Source organism: Anomalospiza imberbis, unplaced genomic scaffold (assembly GCF_031753505.1).
Source record: "Anomalospiza imberbis isolate Cuckoo-Finch-1a 21T00152 unplaced genomic scaffold, ASM3175350v1 scaffold_44, whole genome shotgun sequence".
Classification (NCBI taxonomy): domain Eukaryota; kingdom Metazoa; phylum Chordata; class Aves; order Passeriformes; family Viduidae; genus Anomalospiza; species Anomalospiza imberbis.
Genome location: NW_027100049.1, coordinates 389,856 through 412,341, shown reverse-complemented (window position 1 = coordinate 412,341; position 22,486 = coordinate 389,856). Strand labels below are relative to the sequence as shown.

General features: G+C 50.9%; 2 protein-coding genes and 1 pseudogene across 5 annotated transcripts in view; 2 read left to right on the top strand and 1 right to left on the bottom strand.

Moving 5' to 3' along the window:
• The window catches only part of LOC137466802 (zinc finger protein 271-like), a 678,770-nt gene that overhangs the window by 644,433 nt on the left and 11,851 nt on the right, over positions 1–22,486 (top strand). The window lies entirely within an intron of this gene.
• LOC137466821 (olfactory receptor 14A16-like) lies at positions 358–1,485 on the bottom strand (annotated as a pseudogene).
• Positions 12,534–13,174, top strand: LOC137466807 (olfactory receptor 14J1-like). Its single transcript, XM_068178465.1, has one exon. The coding sequence runs from the start codon at positions 12,534–12,536 to the stop codon at positions 13,119–13,121; it is 588 nt and encodes a 195-aa protein (XP_068034566.1). The 3' UTR covers positions 13,122–13,174.

Here is a 22,486-nt window from a genome sequence, read left to right as displayed (position 1 = left end):
AGTTTGGGGGTGGCTGCCAGGCAGCCCTGGCTCTGAGCAGCAGCATCTGCAGTGGAACAGGAAACTCCCAGCTGATGGGAACAAACTTTCTGGCTGACTGCAGAGGCCAGGACAAAGCTGAGTGGTTTCCCTGGTGTCCCCCAGCCCTTCCTGGCCCCAGGGACTGATGGCATTTGTGCTCCCTCAGGTTCATGTCCCCACAGCAGCAGCATGGGGGTGCTCCCGCCTGCTGTGTGCAATGCAAACAGGGGCTCTTGACGTTTCTTTGTGGACAACATTAAAATGTGAAGCAAAGAAAAAGAACCTCGAAAAGGAAAACAACAAAAAGTATCAAAGATGACATTTATTAGAAGTGTTTTGCAGAAATTGGCCAGCAGTTTAATGTTCCCGAAACCATCCAGTCATCAGTGTCCACACTGCAGCCTTGAGCTCCTGGTTCCTCAGGCTGTAGATGAGGGGATTCAGGGCTGGAGGCACCACCGAGTACAGAACAGACACTGACAGGTCCAGGGATGGGGAGGACATGGAGGAGGGCTTCAGGTAGGCAAGAGTGCCAGTGCTGAGGAACAGGGAGACCACGGCCAGGTGAGGGAGGCAGGTGGAAAAGGCTTTGTGCCGTCCCTGCTCAGAGGGGATCCTCAGCACGGCCCTGAAGATCTGCACATAGGAGAAAACAATGAACACAAAACAGCCAAATGCCAAACAGGCACTAACTGCAAGAAGCCCAAGTTCCCTGAGGTAGAAGTGTGAGCAGGAGAGCTTGAGGATCTGTGGGATTTCACAGAAGAACTGGCCCAGGGCATTGCTATGGCACAGGGGCAGGGAAAATGTATTGGCCGTGTGCAGCAGAGCATTGAGAAAGGCACTGGCCCAGGCAGCTGCTGCCATGTGGGCACAACTCTGCTGCCCAGGAGGGTCCCGTAGTGCAGGGGTTTGCAGATGGACACGTAGTGGTCGTAGCACATGATGGTCAGGAGGAAAAGCTCTGCTGACATGAAAAAGACAAAAAAAAATACCTGTGCAGCACATACTGTGTAGGAGATGGTGCTGGTGTCCCAGAGGGAATTGTGCATGGCTTTGGGGACAGTGGTGCAGATGGAGCCCAGGTCGCTGAGGGCCAGGTTGAGCAGGAAGAAGAACATGGGCGTGTGCAGGTGGTGGCCGCAGGCTACGGCGCTGATGATGAGGCCGTTGCCCAGGAGGGCAGCCAGGGAGATGCCCAGGAAGAGGCAGAAGTGCAGGAGCTGCAGCTGCCGCGTGTCTGCCAGTGCCAGCAGGAGGAAGTGGCTGATGGAGCTGCTGTTGGATGTTTCTTCACTCTGGGAATCATGAACTAATGAAAGAAGATATTGACAAGACGGGAAAGATTTCAGTATGTCATTCCTATGTTTTTTTATTAGGAATCCCCCCAAAAATACTTCTCCTTGTTGGCTGAACTTTGCTCAGCCTTTTTTCACTGAGTTCAGGTTTGTGCTGCTGCCTCATCTTCGACACTGCTCTCAGCCTGAACACTGGGGAGCCCATAGGGAAAACAGGGCTCGCTGTGCCCCAGTGCAGTCAGACCTGCGGGTCCCACACAGGACCCCTTTGCTCATTTCAGCTTCCTCTGTTTCAGGGTGATCAAACTTCCAACGTGCTTCAACAATAAAGTGGCCTTTTTGAAGACTTCATTTTCATTGTCAGCATCTCTAAATTCTTCTACCTTTCCCTGTGCAGCTGGAAATGGAGGGATACCAAGGGTTGGTCTGGCTCTCTGCTTTTTTTGTCAGTGCTACCCAGAGTGCATTTGTCACAGGAAACTCAGACTTTTTGTCACAGGCATCATGATTAGCAGATCTTGAAATGCTCTCAAGTCCCTGAGCACTAAGTCACGGGGAATTAAAGCCACACAGGCCACATTTTCAGTGCTCAAACACAGCCCTGTTGCTGCTGCTGCTGCTGCTGAAATAGAATCAACTGACAGAGGCCATCACAGAAATTGCCTCTGAGTGTCAAATCAAATGAAAAAATCCACCAGGAGAAAGAGAAACCAGAATTTTTCGACTTGCTTCATTGTTTCTTCTGAGCAGCAGCAGAAAATGGAGATGCCCAGAGGTTTCCAGCTGCTGCTGATCCAAGTGGAGCCCAGCCTGCTGCCCAGTCCCAGCTTTGTGACACGTGCTGCACCGTGTCACAAAGGGCCCCTGCACACACTGCCCCCTGCCCTGGGGCCGCCCCCAGCCCACCCAAAGTGGCTCAGGTTGGAAGGAATCCCTCACCCCAAGTGTCTAAGACAGCCCAACAGGATCTTTAGGAACGGCTCAAACCATCAGCAAACGCTGCCCTGCTCTGCGGGCTCAGGGCAGCAGAAGGAGCCCCCAGGGCTGCCGACGCAGCCGCGCTGGGAAGGGCACGGGGCCTTCACAGAAGCTGGCACGGCCTCCTTGGGACACGTCCCGGCTGGTGGCCATCCTAAACCCGCGGGTGTGACACAGACAAGGAACGTGTGGGCCAGGGCAGGAATGCTGCTCTGACGCCTGGGGCCCGGGGAGCGCTGACATCAGCAGGTGTGGCAGGGTCCCTGCCCAAGCAGACCTGCCACCCCCCGAGCCCTGGCAGCACCGGTGCCCGTCTCCTGCCCCAGAGACCTGTGCCCGTGGGGGGCTTCTGTGCCAGAGGGAGCCAAAGCCCACGTGCATTGGGGGCTGCGCTCCTGCCTGCAGGGACTGTTGGCAGGAGCACCTGGAGCAACGCTGACAACACTTGGTCTCTGTCAGAAGCTCTTACTCCATGCTGAAATTATTTTCTCATTGAAGTTTCTGCCTTCAGCACAAAACCACCTCAGCGGCGAAGGCACAGAAGAATCTGGCAAGTAAGAATCCTCAATTCAGGAAAGCTTTACTTCCCGTTGCTCAACTCAAGCAGTTCCTAAAAGTTGCAAACTTCCCAAATTAATTGGGATGGCCTGAGGAGGTGAAGACTTGGAATTTTGCTTCCCATCTCAAAGCAGCAACTCATTTGCCTTAACCTCATCCACTGAGGGTCACTTTACAGAACAGAGCACTACACAAAAAAAGGGAAAAACTAAGGGCCATTCTTTGGTTTACTAGAAAGGGATGATAATATCCTAATTCTCATAAGGAATAAACGCTCTCAAGAAATGAAAGTCCACTCGGTGTTACAAAAGTATCCCAAAGAAATGAGTAGATGGCAAAAGGGCTAATCCTCCCCCTGGTACAGAGATCTGAGTGGCCAGTAAAGTACAGCTCTCCCCTCTTGTTCCCTGCAGGAGTATCAGGACCATGAGGAGGAAAAGTCACAGATATTCCTTCTGGCCTCCGTAACCAAAGCTGTGCCAAAGCACAGATGCTGCCTTCAAACTGACTCAAATTCCAGCCTAGACCTCTCACCTTTCAGACAACTCCTTCTCCAACACCCCACCAACACCAGCCCCCCAAACTCCCACACAGAAGCCCTCAACACCCCGCCAGGAGCCCCAGCTGTTCCCGTCCCACCGCAGAGCTTTCCCACCCTCCAGCAGACGCCCTGGTTCCCTGCAGGTGCCGTGGGATGGCACTCAGGAGGATCTGCTCCAAGGCCTTCCCCTGGAGCACGCTCAGGCTGCCAGGCCTATGGATCCTGGATCATCCTTCCCACCGAGCCTTCCTGTGCACGGCTGCTCCATTTGCACCTTTGCGCTCAGCTCGGACTTCTCCACTTCACCAGGAGTGCTGGGAAAGGATGGAGAGCAGCCTGGCAAGCTCTTTCTGCAGCTCCCTCTTTACCCTGGGGAGGGAGAACATTCCACAGGAAAGCAACTGGTGCCACAAGGAGCGGGTGGCCTCAGGCACCTTTGGGGATGGAACAAGGCCTTGGTTTGACATAAGTAAGCACAAGCAATTCACATGAGTAAACAAGTAATTAGCACAGACATGCCTAAGTACTTAGCACCAGTTAGCATAACAAAAACCTGATGGCCTAACTTGACATGAGAGTGACCTGACAAAAAGCTTTAGACACAGTCTACCAGAAGAACTAAGGGCAAGTGTGGAATCAGCCCTGTGCAGGGAAGCCCTGAGGAAGACTTTGTGCTGCTCTGGGGCATCGAGACCGCTCCTGGCCAGGGCCTGGACATCAGCTTCAAGTATGGGAATCTGACACAATGTATTTCCAACCGCCTGCCTATGGAATCACCTCAGCAGTGTAAAGATGGATGGTGATTTTGATACAACTCCTACATCAACCCACTGAAATTTATATGTGGCAGAGAAACACTTTAGTGGGGTGCAGACCCCTGCCCTCCTGCCAGGTCAATAAAAGGGCTTTTGGCTGACAATGCATTTGTCTGCCGATTTCTTTGAATGAGGGAGACCCCTCAGGACTGCTATATCCTGAGGGAACACCATTCGCCTTGGCCTGTAGGCACCTGCACAAGCTTAAAATCAGCTGCCTCAGCTTCCAGGACCTCTCTTTGCCCAGCATCCTGACGTGGATGCAGGACTGCTGTGAGGCACTGCTGGGACCCAGCGGGACAGGACCGGCTGTCTCGTGTCCACGTAGCACCCCTCACACAGCCAGGGCCATCCCGAAACCAGACAAACACTCACGTGTCAGCACAGGGGAGCAAGGAGCACTGGGCTCCTCTCAGGGTATCTCAAAGTTCGAGAATCCACCACAGCACTGGTAAATTTCTGGGGGGACCAAGGACTTTGAGTATCAAAAGGGAAACTCCAATTTGTAGGGAGGGAAGTAAAATGCCTAGGACATGTGATTTGTCAAGGGAGCCGGCGGCTGAACCCTGAAAGAATTGCAGGGATAGCCTCACTCCCATGACCAAAAACTAAGAGAGAAGTCAGAAGGTTTTTAGGCCTGTTGGGATATCATAGGCTATGGATTGAAGGATACACGCAGGCCATCAGGTTCTTGTATGAAAAGTTAGTAGAAGAAGAGATTAGGTGGGAAGAAGACGACAAGCAAATTTTGAAGCTTTAAAGCAAAAATTAGTCAGTGCAGCAGCACTGAGTCTTCCTGCCTTAGACAAACCCTTCTATCTGTTTGTGGATATAGAAAAAGGGGCAGCACATGGAGTGTTAGCCCAGGACCGGGGAGGATCCAGGAAACCAGTGGCCTATTTATCAAAACTGCAAGACCCTGTCAGCTGGGGGTGGCCAACCTACATTCAGGTGGTGGCAGCGAGCGCCCTACTCGTAGAAGAAAGCAAAAAATTAACCTTTGGAGGAAAACTGAAAATATATACCCCACACTAAGTAAGGAGTATCCTCAGCTAAAAGGCTGAGAAATGGCTCACTGATTCCCAAGTACTAAAATATGAAGCCATCTTAATAGATAATGGTTTAGAGCTAGTCGTGAGTAACCAACTCAACCCTGCCCAGTTTTAGATGGAAAACCAGGTGAGGAATTAATATATAATTGCCTAGAAGTTATAAACTATCAAACTAAAGTAAGAGAGGACCTAACAGATCAACCACTCCAAGGTGGAAAACGATTGTACATCGATGGATTTTCATGGGTAATCCAGGGCACAGGGTATTGGGGTAGGCTATAGCAGATGAAGAGTTAGTGGCCCTAGAAAAAGGAAAGTCACCTTCCAACTGGTCAGCCCAAGCATGTGAGTTGTATGCCCTAAAGTGAGCTCTGGAAATATTCACACAGAAAAGAGAAACAATATATACAGACTCAAAATATGCTTTTGGAGTAGTGCATACCTTTGGAAAAATTTGGAAAAAGAGTGAGCTATTAAATTCAAGGGGAAAGGAACTAAAAACTTCTTTTAGAAGTGTTAGAAACTTTACAATTACCAGAAGAAGTGGCAGCAATATATGTTAAAGGACATAAAAAAGGGGTAACTCAAGAAGCACGAGGGAACCATTTAGCAGATTTAGATGCTAAGAATGCAGCTGAATCAGGGACAGGAAAACTAATGATAGCATTAACTCCCATGAGAGAAATGGAAGAAGTCCCCGTATTCGGTAGGAAAGAAGAGAAAGAATTCCTCAAAACAGGAGCCAAGAAAGAAAACAAAGGGAAGTGGATATTAGCAGATGGGAGGCAAATGTTGAATAAACCCCTTGCCAGGAAAATGCTAGAAGGCATACATGGAACAACACACTGGGGTACACAAGCACTAAGTGATCAATTACTAAGGGACTGGGGCTGCATAGGAATTTTTTGGATAGCTAAGCAGGTAATTGAAAGGTGTGAGATATGCCAACAAGTAAATGAGAAGGTCATGAGGAAAACACCAGGGGAGGGCGAGAACTAGCCTTACAGCCCTTTCAAAACATCCAAGTAGACTTTACCGAGCTTCCCCAGGTACAACGGTGGAAGTTTTTACTAGTGATAGTAGGTGACCTGACTCATTGGGTAGAGGCGGTACCCACGGTTAAACCCAATGCCAATGTTGTGAGTAAAACACTTCTAGAATCAATCATTCCCCGATATGGGATGTTGAACAGGATTGATTCAGGCCAAGTGTAAGGCCCTCTGAAGCCCCCACTTTTGCCTACCGATTGCCACGAGGAGAAACCCCCTTCCTCCACTACAGTTCTGGCTTGGAGAGAGCGGCAGTGCAGGTGCAGTTCGTGCACCGTTACGTTAGCTGTTCCGAACAAGGCCTGGCAAGGACTTGGCAAGGAATTGGCACGGATTTGGCAAGGAATCAGCAAGGACCTCCATGAACCCAGCAAGGAACGGTCTACTGCATATTTGCCCACTCGCCTTTTGAAGCTGAATGAACTTTGGGGTGACCCTAGTGGTCTCTCACTGAAGACCTCTCATCTGCCCCGTTACCACTGTGACAGACGGACAGAGATGGAAAACCCTCCTCCTAAGGTCTGAGACTGAGACCCCTGCCACAGGGAGTGGGGAAACCACTAATGACATGACCTGTTCTTCTTCAGTAATTCCAATGGACTTATTCTTCATTGTGTTTGTCCTGCTTTGGTGGTTTCAGTGGACTCACCTATTCCCCTGCAGCAATTACAATAGACTCTCATTGTCCTGCACATTCCCCCCTTTTTTCCTCCGTGGAGTATAACTGGACCCCTGAGTTGACCAGAATTTTGAAGACTTCCCCGACACGACCAGACGAATCCCCATCGTCCGGACCAGTGAGGATCTCGCCTGTGTTGGTAGCTATTCCCATCCCCCTCTTTTCTCTCTCTCTCTCTACTTTTATCTCCTTTCTGATCCCCACTATCGCATTTACTGCTTTGGCCCCTAATAAAGGTGCATTTGTTGTGATTAACTGATAGTCCCTTGTTGTTTGCCTTTTTGCACTTTTGGGATCGGTGAAAAGAACCATCACGACACCCCGCACAAGCGGATCATGACACCAAGGAACTCATTTCACCTCTAAAATATTGCAAAAAGTTGTTCAAACCCTGGGAGTAAATGGGAATTACACACTCCATGGCATCCACAGAGTTCTGGTCACACTGAGAGGATGAATCAAACTCTTAAAAGAGCTCTAGATAAGCTAATGATTGAAACCCGAATGTCATGGATAAAATGTCTCCCTTTTTCCTTATTAAGATTTAGAACCCAACCCCAGTCAGATCTGGGGGTCTCACCCTATGAAATGATGTTTGGGTTACCCTTTTTGACCCCACCCCAGAGGGTTGCCACCTATGAGGAAGGGGAAGCCAATGCCAAGAAATACGTTATGTCTATAGCAGAAACCTTAGAAGGGCTAAGACATAAAGGGGCAATTCCTCAAACAGCCACCCTGGATTTCAGAATCCATAATATTAATCCTGGCGATTGGGTGATGATCAAGTCATGGAGGGATCAGCCTTTAACTCCTCAGTGGGAAGGTCCCATTCAGGAACTGCTCACCACCAAATCAGCCGTGTGAACTGCAGAGTGGGGATAGACTCATGCCCACAGATGGACTCATGCCAACAGAGTTAAAGGCCCAGCAGGAAAAACACAAAGAATCGACTACACATAACATCCAGACAAGGTGAAATGAGATTGAATCTCAAGCAGAGACTGAAAGACAACCAGAAAAACAGCAAGACGCCCAAAGTCAAGCTTCCACCAACCAGTTTGAGAACTGTCTTCCTGCTTTCATGGGTGAGAATTACCAGCACCTGTTGAGGGGAAGTACACAAGGGACTGTAAAAGGTAATGGGGCAGCTTCTTTAAGAAAATAAGACAAAGGAAGCAGGGCAAGACCCCTTTGTTCACTTCCAAGAAGATGGCATAGCCCTGCTGTGGGTAGCAACCCCGTAGGCATGGTAAGGTAGGGACAAAAGGCCATATCGGATCACTGTCATTCCCCAACTGTCTTTGAATACAACAGGGACTGGAGGGCGAGACCGAGCTGGCCTCTGGACCCCTAAGGTACACTGACTATGGGTAACAACCACATAGGCATGATAGATGGGAGTCAAAGCCACACTGGACCTCTGTTAGGCCCTTTTGTCCATTCCAAATAAGTGTGTCTAAGGAAAACCTGAGATTTTCCTCCTGTTCCCACTGTCCTTGCCCACATCAACAGATGCTAGTATGACTCATTCAAGAGAGAGAGAATTTTTTTTACTTAATTTTTCAGCAAAATGACTTGTAAAAACAGAAAACGGGGGGTTGTTACAGATGAGGAATCCTATGGTTGACTCTCACAATTAAGGGGTGAATATTAAGTAGATGTTAAGTTGTGTAGGTGGATAGTTATCTTTCCCTTCCCCCTTGCATTGTTATCGTGGGATGCCCTCAGTAGTCAGGGCATTTGGGAGGGTCGGCTTGTTGCTATGGCAGCGCCTGAGCTCCAATCAAGCTGTAAGAAAGTGATCTCCACCACTGGACAGTGAAGGAGGAGTGGATTGACAAGACTTTGGGAGGGGCTGGAGGTATAAAAGACAGAACATCCATTTTGTAGATGAGCACATGGTGACAGAATCCTTTGCTCCTGGCGCTGTATTCTTTACTTTATTCACTCTTCTGTTGTATTTCGATAAGGTCTTAATAAACCATTTAAATTATTGAAAGTTAAAATTGTTTCTCATATGGGGTTGGGGAATGTGGGGTAAGGTTGTCCACACTGGGTCAGACCTCAAGGTAAAACTTCTCTGATCTGGCCAGACCTCCTTAGGAGTGGCCCTACATCAATATCAATCATAGAATGCTGCCATCACCTCTTCTCTAAAGAGAACAGTAATAAAGACACGCTTTAAAATGGGAATACATATTTCTTAGAAGCTCTTTGAAATGTTTCTCCATAACTGTAAAAGGAAACCTTCTTAATGAACTGCATTAGAGCAGAGGGAAATCAACACACAGCCATGGCTTCTCAGGACTTGCTTGATCCTAATGAGAACCGTGGTGCATTTGAAGCTGAGCCCTTGAACCTCAGGGCCTGAGAGGAGATTGCACAAACCTGTCCAGGAGTCAAAGTCAGAGAAAAAACCCAAAGTTTCTCAAGCCATTAATGGGTGCCAGTGAGGTCCATCCCCAACGCAGGCTCCTCCTGGACTCCATGGAGGAGAGAACTGGAGGCCAGGATGGCACAAAAATCTCTCAGGGACTCAGTATGGAAAGGAAAATCCAAAGTAACTTAAACTCCTTGAGTATCTCAAAGCATCAAGGAGCCCCACTGAGTGTCAGCACAAAGCTCTCAAGGGACTAATTAAAACAGATAATTTCAGGCTGTGACTGCACAATCTTTCTCACAGAATCTGTAGCAAAAGGGAAACACCAAGCACCTTAAAAGAACTGAAGCACCTTGAAGCATTAATGAGCCCCACTGAGTGTTGTTCCTGACAAAGCCTCTCCAGGGACTAATTACAGCAGATAATTGGAGGCCATGACTGCACAAAGCTCTCAGAGACTCCAAGGCAAAAGCCAAAGCCAAAGTGCTTTGAAAAACCTGCAGTCCCTGGGAGCATGAAGGAGCCCCCAGGGCCATTCCTGAGCAAGGCTCCCCAGAGACTCCTTCCAGCAGATCCTTGAGGCCACTGGGATGTGGGTTAGGGGAGGATTCTGAGGGCAGGACAAGGGGCTGACAGTGCCCAGCCTGGCTGGGGCTGTGCCAGGAGGCCCCAGTGCCTCAGGACAAGGTGTCTCCTGACAGCCCTTGGTGGCACAGAGCCTGCTGTGCCCCAGGGCACCAAGACTTGGCTTCTCTTTGTCCCCACCTGTCATCAGTGCCTCCAGTTCTCTGCTCTGCCTGGGGCCTGGGGACACTTTCTCAGTCGTGTCCCTCAGTGGGATCCATTAAAAGTTAAAGAAACTTTGGAGTTGGATTCTGACTTGGAGTTCTGGAGAGGTTTCTGCAGGTCTCTCTCAGGGCCTGATGTTCAGGGCCTGAGCACAAAGCCCCAGAGGGTCATTAAAGTCCTTGTGCTGTGTCTGTGCTGCTGAGCTGGGCCGGGCTCCTGGCACAGTGGGTGATCCTGGAAAGCAAGGAGAGCTTCAAAAGCACATTTCTCTGGATGAGCAGCTCTTCTCCCAGCCCAGCAGGGCTGGGGCACTGCCTGCAGCCAGCCCGGGCACAGCACAGAGGCACAGAGAGCTTCCATCAGTCAGGGCTGGGAAGGTGCTGAGAAGTGCCTGGAGCAGAATCACGGGCAGCCCTTGGCACAGGAACCTCTGGCTGCAGGACAATGCAGCTGCAGCTCCTGGAGTGATCTCCTACAGCTGGAACATCCCAATGCCCACAGACCCTGTGAGTACGACTCTGAGTATTTCTGGTGCAGGGCCGGTGAAATGCTCATGAAGCTCTGATATGCTGAGGGGTTCTGATCAGTCATAGAATATTTGCAAGACAAGGATTTTGATTAAAATGAGGAGATTTCCTAAGACTTTGTATTCTGTTTCCTACTATTGGAGAATGGCAGGGATGGAGGGATAAATATTAAAGGATGATTATGAATTATTGATAAGAATTTTGACAAGTGCCTGGGACATCTGAACTGCTACTTTTAGTGATCAATAGGTTCTCAGGAGATCCCTAATGTGCTTTCAGCCACTCTGCCCATGAACAGCACCAGCATCACCTCTGCTGGAGCCATCAGGCTCAGTCTGAGCTGTCCTTTCTCCAAGCTGCAAACAGAACCTGCCCCCAGCCAGTGCCCTGCAAACAGGCAGGGTTCTGTCAGGCCAAGGAGCGTGCACAGAGATTTGGGGTCTGTGAGTGCTGGCAGGGAGAGCTCAGGCACAGGGAAACACCCGCAGGAGGAAAATCCCCAGGAAGCAGAGAGAAGATCAGGGAAGGAGAGAAAGCAAAACCCAGAAATGCTGTGGCAGGGAGAGTTTAGAGATGCCCAGAGGATCCCCTCCAGTGCAGCCCCTCCCTCTGAACAAGCCCCCTCCCTCCTGTCCCCCCAGCCAAGCCTCTGCCCTCAGGGCCGGGGCTCCAAGGCGTGCAGCCCCTCCTGTGCAGGCAGAGCTGCAGCAGAGCCGTGGGGCAGCTCTGCAGCCCCGGGCCCAGTTCCCTCTGCAGAGCACAGGGCTGGGAGCAGCTGCCCGGCACTGGGGGCTCTGGGAGGGGGCACAGCTGGCTCAGGGTGACACAGCTGTCCCCAGTGCCCGGCTCTGGGCAGTGCTGTCAGTGAAGCCAGGGAAGGAGCTGCATCTCCCTGCATCCAGTGCCATCAGAAGGACACTTGGAAGTCTCCCTGAGATTTCAGTCCAAGCTGGGAGCTCCAATCCAGGATGCAAACCTGTACTAGATCATCTCTGAGTTATAAGATTGATGGGGAATGGCAGAGGTTTTTTGACACTGAAAATTCTGCTGAGTTGGTGAAATGAGCAACGTGAGTCCTTGGCTACAAATGTGGAGCTGGGCTGTGGTGGATCCATCTGTCTCAGTAGCACCGTAGTGTTTTTAAAAGAAACATGAGAGTGTGAACATCCGTCATTTGAAAAAGTGAAAGCCCAGAGAAACTCCAAAGAGAATGAAGTGACAGACCATCTCCCTTCAGTCTCCACTCATAAACTTCCCTCAGGGAACTCTGTTCTACCAGAAGGAGGCAGGAATGTTGAGTGTTTCTGATATCCAAGAATAGCAGGAGAGACATGGTGGGAGCTTAAAATTAAAACCTCTAAACTCTTAAACACAGAAGAGTGTCCGTGTGTGTTACAGAGGAGGGTGTATGGGAAATGGCTTTGGTTTTGGTTTCAGGTATCTCCTCTAACTCTTCTCTGTCCTTTCTCCATGAACAGGTCCCCATGTGCAGCCACAGCCAATGTCCAACAGCAGCTCCATCAGCTACTTCCTCCTGCTGGCACTGGCAGACACGCGGCAGCTGCAGCTCCTGCACTTCTGCCTCTTCCTGGGCATCTCCCTGGCTGCCCTCCTGGGCAACGGCCTCATCATCAGCGCCGTAGCCTGCGGCCACCACCTGCACACGCCCATGTTCTTCTTCCTGCTCAACCTGGCCCTCAGCGACCTGGGCTCCATCTGCACCACTGTCCCCAAAGCCATGCACAATTCCCTCTGGGACACCAGCACCATCTCTTACTCAGGATGTGCTGCACAGGTGTTTCTTCTTATCTTCTTCATGGGAGCAGAGCTTTCCCTCCTGACCATCATGTGCTACGACCGCTACGTGTCCATCTGCAAACCCCTGCACTACGGGACCCTCCTGGGCAGCAGAGCTTGTGCCCACATGGCAGCAGCTGCCTGGGCCAGTGCCTTTCTCTATTCACTGCTGCACACAGCCAATACATTTTCCCTGCCCCTGTGCCATGGCAATGCCCTGGGCCAGTTCTTCTGTGAAATCCCACAGATCCTCAAGCTCTCCTGCTCCAAATCCTACCTCAGGGAACTTGGGCTTCTTGCTGTTAGTGCCTGTTTAGGACTTGGCTGTTTTGTGTTCATTGTTTTCTCCTATGTGCAGATCTTCAGGGCCGTGCTGAGGATCCCCTCTGAGCAGGGACGGCACAAAGCCTTTTCCACGTGCCTCCCTCACCTGGCCGTGGTCTCTCTGTTTATCAGCACTGCAGTGTTTGCCTACCTGAAGCCGCCCTCCATCTCGTCCCCATCCCTGGATCTGGCCCTGTCAGTTCTGTACTCGGTGGTGCCTCCAGCCCTGAACCCCCTCATCTACAGCCTGAGGAACCAGGAGCTCAAAGCTGCAGTGTGGAAACTGATGACTGGATGGTTTCGGAAACATTAAACTGCTGGCCAATTTCTGCAAATCACTTGTACTAAAAGTCATCTTTGATACTTCTTGTTGGTTTGGTTATGGGATTTCTTTTACTTTTTCAATATTATCCACAAAGAAATGCCATCATTTGTGCCATACCTCGTTTTGTTTCCCTCCACCTTCCCTGTGGCCACAGACTGTGTCAATGAGGGGCTGCGCTCTCCGTGGCTTTAAAGGAACTCAAGGAACTCCCAGCAGAGTTTTCTGCAGAGCTGCCCTTTTGTTGCCTTCTCTGGAGCTGCAGCAGCAATGTCTGTGTGCAGAGCTGGGGGCAGATCAGTGCTGGCACAGCAGCTGTGCCCAGCAGCAGCAGCACTTGGTGTTGCCAGTGCTGCTCCCGTGGCCCTGCCCCACTGCCCTGGTGGCCCTGGTGTTGCTGCAGGGCCTGAGTGCTCTCGGGGCCGGGCACAGTCCTGGGGGTGGCAGTGCCGGGGCTGCAGCAGGGACAGCCCATGGGCACTGCTGGGGCAGCGCTGACGCCTCAGGCCAGGGCCTGGGGGCTCCAGGCTCCTTGCCCAGGCTCTCTCAAGAACACGGCCAGGCCAATGCTCAGCACAGAAAACCCCCGTGAGCAGCCCCAGGCTGGCCGTGGGCAGGCTGGGGGCAAACAGCATGGCTGGTGCTCTGCAAGGGCCCTGGGGGAGACGGGAAGGAGCAGCAGAGCAGGGGCTGATCCATCCCCAGTGCGCTGGACAGCCCAGGGCAGCGTCCCAGAGCGTCCTGATGGAGCTGCCAACAACATCCCCCCTCTGCAGCCCTGGCCTCTCCCCCAGCTCACACAGGTGCCGCATCCTTGCAGGCACAGCCACGGCAGCGCTGGCTCAGGAGCCCCTGTTTGCACTGTACACAGCAGGCGGGAGCACCCCCATGCTGCTGCTGTGGGGACATGAACCTGAGGGAGCACAAATGCCAGCAGCCCCTGGGGCCAGGAAGGGCTGGGGAACACCAGGGAAACCACTCAGCTTTGTCCTGGCCTCTGCAGCCAGCCAGAAAGTTTGTTCCCATCAGCTGGGAGTTTCCTGTCCCACTGCAGACGCTGTTGCTCAGAGCCAGGGCTGCCTGGCAGCCACCCCCAAACTGCCCTGAGCATTTCCTTGCCTTCACCTTTGCTTTCTTTACTCTTCCTGCTACAAATTTCTTCCCATTGCCCACCCCTCTTCCCTCCCCTGCAAACAGCCCATCCCTGTTTGCCTTTTCCTCTCTGGCCACACTCCCCATTCCAGTTCCTGACTTGGCACCATGGGAACGTCCCTTGGGGAGCAGGATCATCCCACAAATGCTGCAGGAATTGTCTGCAGGCTCCTGCAGTGCCTCGTGCTGCTCCCTTGCCAGAGGCAGCCCAGGCCAGGGGGGCACATCTGGGCTGCTGTGTCTGGCTGTGGTGCTGCCTGTTCTGGGCAGTGAGGAGGGGCTGCAGAGGCTCTGCAGGACTGACAGGATGGGCTTTGGGGCTGTGAGGAGGAGCTGAGGGACCTGGGCTGCTGGAGCTTCTGAAGAGGAGGCCCAGGGCTCCTCCTGCAACTGCTCCAAGGGTGGATTCACAGAATCACAGAATCAGCAAGGCTGGAAAAGACCATGGAGATCATCAAGTCCAAACTGTGCCCTGACACAGCCTTGTGTCCCCTGAGCCTCCTCTTCTCCAGGATAAACAACCCCAGCTCCCTCAGCCGCTCCTCACAGGACTTGTGCTCCTGACCCCTCACCAGCCTTGTTGCCCTTCTCTGGACACGCTCCAGCCCCTCCATGTCCTTCCTAAATTGGGGGACCCAGAACTGGGCACATCACTCGAGGTGCTGCCCAACCAGTGCCCAGCACAGGAGAAGAATCACTGCCCTGCTCCTGCTGGCCACACCATTCCTGATCCAGGCCAGGAGCCATTGGCCTTCTTGGCCACCTGGGCACACTGCTGGCTCATGTCCAGCCTGCTGTCCATCAGTCCCTGCAGGTCCCTTTCTGCCTGGCTGCTGTCCAGCCACTCTGTCCCCAGCCTGTAGCGCTGCAGGGGTTGTTGTGGCCAAGGTGCAGGACCTGGCACTTGGACTTGTTAAACCTCACCTTGTTGGATTTGGCCCCTGGATCCAGCCCATCCAGGGCCCTGTGCAGAGCCCTCCTGCCTTCCAGCAGATCAACACCCCCAGACAACTTGGTGTCACCACGGTTCCATGAGGCCCCAGAGTGTCCCAATGGTGTCCATGATTCCATGAGGCCTCCCAGTGTCACAATGTCCCTCTGGTGTCACAAAGTCCCTTGGATCCTTGGGCCCTGCAGTGTCACAATGGCACCGTGGTGCCCCAGGGCCCTGCTGTGTCACAATGGATCCTTGGTTCCATGAGGTCTGGCAGGGCAGCAATGCTCTCCTTGGTTCCCGCTGTCTCCCACACCTCCCACTGTCAGGCTACAGAAGGACACCTGGCTGATGAAGGGGAGTGGGAGTGGGTACCTACTCGAGGAGGTAATAATAAAAATCCCTGCCAACCCCCTCTCCCAAGCCAGGTGCCCCTTCAGATTCGGTATGATCCCCTGGATCTGGAGAGTCAGCCAGATGGTTTAGAAGAAAATTATCTGCCCAGTGAGCCTCCCAGTTATGATTCATCTGTGAGACAGATCAGCACCTCTAACATCAAAAAGGAAAGAAGGGTAATCGTGGTGGGTGACTCCCTCCTGAGGGGAACAGAGGGCCCCATATGTCGACCAGAGCCACCCCACAGAGAGGTCTGCTGCCTCCCTGGGGCCCGGGTACGGGATATCACTGACACACTGCCTGGGCTGATCCAGCCTCTGATTATTGCCCACTGCTGATACCCCAGGCTGGCAGTGATGAGACTGAAAAGAGGAGTGTCAGGGCAATTCAAAGGGACTTTAGGGCATTGGGTCAGGTGGTTAATAGGACAGGGGCACAGACAGTCTTTTCCTCAGTCCCTTTGGAGTCGGAGAAAAACGGTGAAAGCAATAGGAAAGCTCACATTATCAACAAGTGGCTCAAGGGTTGGTGTCATCATCAAAATTTGGGATTCTTTAATCATGGGGCAACTTTTACAGCACCTGGCCTGCTTGGACCAGACGGGCTCCATCTTTCTGTGAAGGGCAGAAGAATTTTAGCTCATGAACTGGCAGAACTTGTTGAGAGGGCTTTAAACTGGGTCTGAAGGGGGAGGGAGATGTAGCTGTTTTGTCTGGAAGCAGGCTCGTGGGTGGTAAGCCTGAGTTAGGGGTGAAATCAGCAGCTCAGCTGAGGTGGGCTCAATAAAGGCCGCCCAGGAAATTTTTAGAGTTTGTGGAGGACAATTTTTAGTTGCAGCTGGTGGTTGAGCCCACCAGGGGAGGGACTATGTTAGATCTGTTGTTTGTAAATAGAGATGGGCTGGTGGGAGATGTGGTGGTTGGAGGTCACTTGGGGCACAGTGATCATGAAATTATAGAATTCTCAATATTTGGTGAAATGAGGAAGAACACCAATAAACTCTTACATTGGAGTTGTGGAGGGCTAACTTTGGTCTACTTAGGAGACTTATTCAGAGAGTTCCTTGGGAAGCAGCCCTTGAAAACAAAGGAGTTCAGGAAAGGTGGGAAGCTTCAAAACAGAGATCTCAAGGGCACAGGAACAGACTCTCCCTCTGTGCCAAAAGACGAGCTGACAAGGCAAACATCTAGCCTGGATGGGCAAGGAGGTTTTGAAGGAACTTAGGAATAAAAAGAGGATGTATCATCTTTGGAAGGAGGGTCAGGTCTCTCAGGAAGTATTTAAGGGGCTTGCTAGGGCATGAAGGGAAGAAATTAGGGAGGCCAAAGCTCAGTTCGAACATAAAATGGCAGCTTCAGTTAAGGCTAATAAAAATGTTTTTATAAATATATCAGTGGTTAAAGGAAGGGTAAGACCAACCTTTGTTCTTTATTAGATATGGAAGGGAATTTAATAACTGCAGATCAGGAGAAGGCAGAGGTGCTTAATGCCTTCTTTTCCTCAGTTTTTAGTGAGAAGACGATTTGCCTTCAGGAAAACTGTCCTCCTGGGCTGGTTGATGGTGTCAGGGAGCAGAGTGGACCACTGTTATCCAAGAGGAGGCCATCAGAGAACTGCTGAGCTGCTTGGATGTTCATAAATCCATGGGACCAGATGGGATCCACCCCAGGGTGATAGGGAACTGGCAGATGAGCTTGCCAAGCTGCTCTCCATCATTTACCAGCAGTCCTGGCTCACTGGTGAGGTTCCAGATGACTGGAAGCTGCCCAATGTGACGCCCATTCACCGCAAGGGTGGCAAGGAGGATCCTGGTAATTCCAGGCCAGTCAGCCTGACCTCAGTACCCAGTAAGGTCATGGAACAGTTTACACTGAGTGTCATCACACAGCACTTCCAGGATGGCCAGGGTGTCAGACCCAGCCAGCAGGGGTTTAGGAGGGCTAGGTTGTGTTTGACCAAGCTGGCCTCCTTCTATGACCAGGTGACCCTCCTGGTGGATGCAGGACAGGCTGTGGATGTGTCTATTTGGACTCCAGCAAGGCCTTTGACACTGTCTCCCACAGCACACTCCTGGAAAAGCTGCAGCCCACGGCTGGGACAGGAGCACTCTGTGCTGGGTTCAGAACTGGCTGGATGGCCGGCCCAGAGAGTGGTGGTGAGCGGTGCTGCATCCAGCTGGGGACAGTCACCAGTGCTGTCCCTCAGGGCTCTTTGCTGGGCCAGCTCTGTTCAATATTTTTATTGACCACATGGATGAGGGGATTGAGGCTTTCATTAGTAAATCTGCAGATGACACTGAGCTGGGAGCGTGTGTCCATCTGTTGGAAGGTAGGAGGGCTCTGCAGGGACACCTGGAACAGCTGGATAGATGTCAGAGTTCAATAAGTTTAAATTTAATAAATCCATGTGCCAAGTCCTGCATTTTGGCCTCAATAACCCCCTGCACTGCTCTAGGCTGGGGACGGTGTGGCTGGACAGTGCCCAGGCAGAAAGGGACCTGGGGCACTGGTCGACAGCAGGCTGGACATGAGCCAGCAGTGTGCCCAGGTGGCCAAGAAGGCCAATGGCTCCTGGCCTGGATCAGGAATGGTGTGGCCAGCAGGAGCAGGGAGGTCATTCTTCCCCTGTACTTGGCAGTGGTGTACTTGGCATTCTTCCCCTGTACTGGCACCGTACCTCGAGTGCTGTGTCCAGTTCTGGGCTCCCCAATTTAGGAAGGACATGGAGGGACTGGAGCATGTCCATAGAAGGGCAACAAGGCTGGTGAGGGTTCTGGAACACAAGTCCTGTGAGGAACGACTGAGGGAGCTGGGGTTGTTTTGCTTGGAGAAGACTCAGGGGTGACCTTATCACTCTCTACACTCCCTGAAAGGTGGTTGCAGTCAGGTGGGGGTCGGTCTCTCTCCTCACAGCAGCTGACAGGACCAGAGGACAGTGTCTTAAGCTGCACCAAGGGAAATTTAGGTTTTATATTAGGAAAAAAGTTTTTTATGGAAAGGGTGATAAATTACTGGAACTGTCTGTCCAGGCAGGTGGTGGAGTCACCATCATGGGATGTGTTTAAAAAAAGACTGGATGTGGCACTCAGTGCCATGGTTTAGCTGAGGTGGTGTTAGGGCATGGGCTGGACTTGATGATCTTAAAGGTCTCTTCCAACCCAGCAATTCTGTGATTGTGTGATTGTGTGACATCACAGACCAGGTTGTGACATCATATAGTAGGCTGTGACATCACTGGTTTATTATGTGACCTCACAGAGCAGGCTGTGATATCAGAGCATGCCTGTATGACATCACAGAGCAGAGCAAGCTGTGAGGTCAAAGAGTGTGCTGTGACATTATAGGGTGGCTGTGTTCCATCACTGAAGGTGTTGTGACATCACAGGGTGGGTCTGTGAGCCCACAGAGGTGCTGTGTGACATGTTGAGTGAGTTCTGCCATCACAGAGCAGGCAGTGACATCACAGAGCAGGCTGTGACATCACAGAGGAGGTTGTGATGTCACAAAGTCAGCTGTGACATTACAGGCTGGCAGTGTGACATCACAGAACGGGCTGTGAGGCCACAGAGAAGACGCTGCCATCATAGAGAAGGGCTCTGTGACATCACAGAGCAGCTGTGTGATGTCACAGGGAAGGCTGAGACAATACAGAGTGGGTTGTGACATCACAGAGCTGACTGTGACATCTCAGAGCAGGCTGGGACCTCACAGGACACCTGTATGAAATCACAGGTGGCCTGTTACATCTCAGAGTGGGCTGTGTGACATTACAGGGCAGCTTTGTGACATCACAGGGGCTGTGTGAGGTCACTGGGGAGGTCACTCCACCCCAGCCCCCCCCCCCCCCCAGTTCCTCCAGAGAAGTCCAACGCTGCTCGTGCACAGCAGGGTCCCCTGTCCCCCCGGGTCCCCCCGCCCCCGGCGCCGCAGCCTCCCCCAGAGGATGTTCCACGAGATCGACCCCAGAGCCTGACATGGGGATGGGGGCTGGGGCTGTGAGGGGTGGGACAGGGGGACAGGGACCCCCCGGCAGCGTCCCCGTGTCCCCCAGGGCCAGAGCCTGGCCCAGGGCTCCTTCACCCTGTTCCCAACGAGGGCTTGAGAGCGCTGAAAAAATCCCCAGCAAGGGATCAGCAAAAACCAGATTTAATATTAAGCGACAGCACCACAAAGTTCCTTGGCAAGAGTCACTCTGCTCCTGACTGGACACTTCAGGCACACCAAGGAAACAAAGCAACAACAAAACCAAACAGAATCCAGGCAATCAAACCAGAAATGAACCGAGAACTGTCTGTGTGTGTGTGTGTGTGTGTGTGTGTGTGTGTGTGTGTGTGTGTGACAAAAGGGCAATGAGTGCAAGGTGTGAAAAATGCATATTTTATGATTAGCTTTTTTCACAAATATTAAAACAAATATTATATGTGCAGTGATAGAAAGTTATGCTCTATTAATTCTCTTAAGTAGTGTGTTAAATATAGTTCTAGGTTATAACACAATGTTAAAATAGAAACTGCAATGTCAGATATTTTTACTAGCTCAAGAAAAGGGATAAGATAATCAAGAAACTCTTCGCACAGAAGTAACATCGACAAGACACATAAAGAGTTACTGCCTCCCTATCAGAAAAGACAAACATTCTTCCACCTTCCTTCTGTCTTTATGGAACCACTAGGATTAAGGGGAAGAAGTTGACAACAACCAGAAAAATTCTTAATTTGCAAGGAATTTATGCATCATGTATGAGATATATGAATATGCAACAGGCTGTTGCTGTTAAGGGTAATTCCTTTGTTCACAAGGCATGTTTTTGGCAGCTTAATGCCCAAAAACATCCGGACATCCATAATTCTTTACTTTTTATTGTCTTGTAATTGTCCTAATCCTCATTGTCCAAATTTTTATTACTCTAATTTTATTGCTATTTTTATAACTATTTTATTACTAATAAACTTTTAAAACTAAAAAAAACCCAAGTGATTGGCTTTTTTCACACTATGAAGCCATCCCCCACTTAACACCCAGCCTCCTGCTTCTCAAAACCTACCTTTACCCCCTCCAATGATCCCTGCCCCTTCTCTATCTCCTCAGGGAATCTCCATGCCATTTTTACCCCCTCCAACAACCCCACTCCCCCATATATATCCACCCCTTGGTGCTTTTTCCCCGTTGCCTCCTACCCCCACTAACATACAACTTGCTTCACCTGTAAGTCAGAATACAACACCGTTCCCTGAGAAAAAACCTCTGGATATATCCTCCAACCTAACAACTGAGCCCTCCCAACGTGATAACAAAGAATTAGTGAGCCAGTCAAATAAGCCTTCAGATGCTGGCCCTTACTGTAATACCAGATCAAAAAGTGGTGTAAGGCCAGAGGTAAATCCTGACAGGCTGCTTCCCCTGAGGGAAGTTCCACTAGGTGTGGGGTAGGAGGAATAGGTGTTATAAATGTACCCCTGACAGCTTCTGAAGCAAGAATATATAAGAAAGAGCTAGTTGGTTTAACAGAAGATCCAACTGGCACCGCACAGCAAACAGATCAGTTCCTGGGTCCCAATACACACACCTGGGAAGAGCTGCATCCTATTAGGAACATCCTCTTCTCCCCAGAGGAGATTCACCATCTAACCCACTGGTTTGAGGCATTCCCCACGAGAAGGGAGACAGCCCAAACTGTGACAAAAGTTCTCTTAGAAGAAATTATTCCGAGATACGGGCTCGTAAATTTTATTGATTCAGACCGTGGCCCCCACTCTACATCCAGTGTTCTGCAACAACTCCTCGGGGCCCTGGGAATGAAGTGGGAGTTACAAACCCCTTGGCACCCTCAGAGTTCTGGGAGGGTCGAGAGGGGAAATCAAACCTTAAAGAATATTTTAACAAAATTGGTCTTAGAAACCCAATGGAATTGGGTCAAATGTTTACCACTAGCCCTATGATGAATAAGAACGAGACCCAGAACAGATCTAGGGGTCTCTCCTTGTGAAATGTTGTTTGGGCTGCCTTTCTTGCTTACCCCATACAGTACTGGGGAACATCAAGAGGGGGGGATGACCATGCAAAAATATATAGAAACAGTAACAACAACCCTGGAAGAACTAAGGAAAAAGGGCTACCTTCCCCAAACTTCCCCACTGGACTGTAAAATACATGGTACTAACCCAGGAGACTGGGTGTTGATGAAATCATGGAAAAACCCTCCACTAACTGCTCGCTTTGAAGGCCCCTTCCAGGCACTGCTTGCAGCAAACACCACAGTGAGAACAAAGGAGCGGGGCTGGACTCATGCAAGTCGAGTGAAGGGTCCAGTACAACCCCCAGCTGAGGCAAGCGAATGGACTATAGCCAGCAGAGACGATAAAGACTTGAAACTGGTCCTGAGGAAAGCACCAAAAGAAGTGCAACCCTGAACACAACCCCCCCACAGGAAACCTCTACATTGTTATCTGTATATCCTTAAAGTTTGCTAATGTTTGTTATAGTTATAGGATAAATTTAAGTTTTGTTTAGCTAAGAATTGACAATCAGAATAACATCTCAGTTTCCAGTACTGCTCCATAGAGCACTCCCCTTGCAACCCTCATTGGGACCAAATTGAGGGAAGGGAGTTGGTAAGATAAGGGTCATGGCAGAATGTCTCCAGAAGGAGGGAAAACCAGAAGTGGGAGGCAAGACTGGATCAGGAACTACCTCTGGGAAAGACTCTCAGGGCACCGAGAAAAGCCCTGTGGATCGAGAGGTGAGGAGGCCAGCCCGTACCAGACTCCCACTGGTAGCAATGCTGCTACTCATCCACTTCGGAGGAAGTGGAGGAAACACTTGTGAGAAGTGTTACTATCCCTTGTGTAGAGGAGATACAGTAAGTGCATTCATCA

Excerpts from the sequence above, each read along its gene's own strand:
- LOC137466807 (XM_068178465.1), top strand. The coding sequence starts at position 12,534 with ATGTGCTACGACCGCTACGTGTCCATCTGCAAACCCCTGCACTACGGG.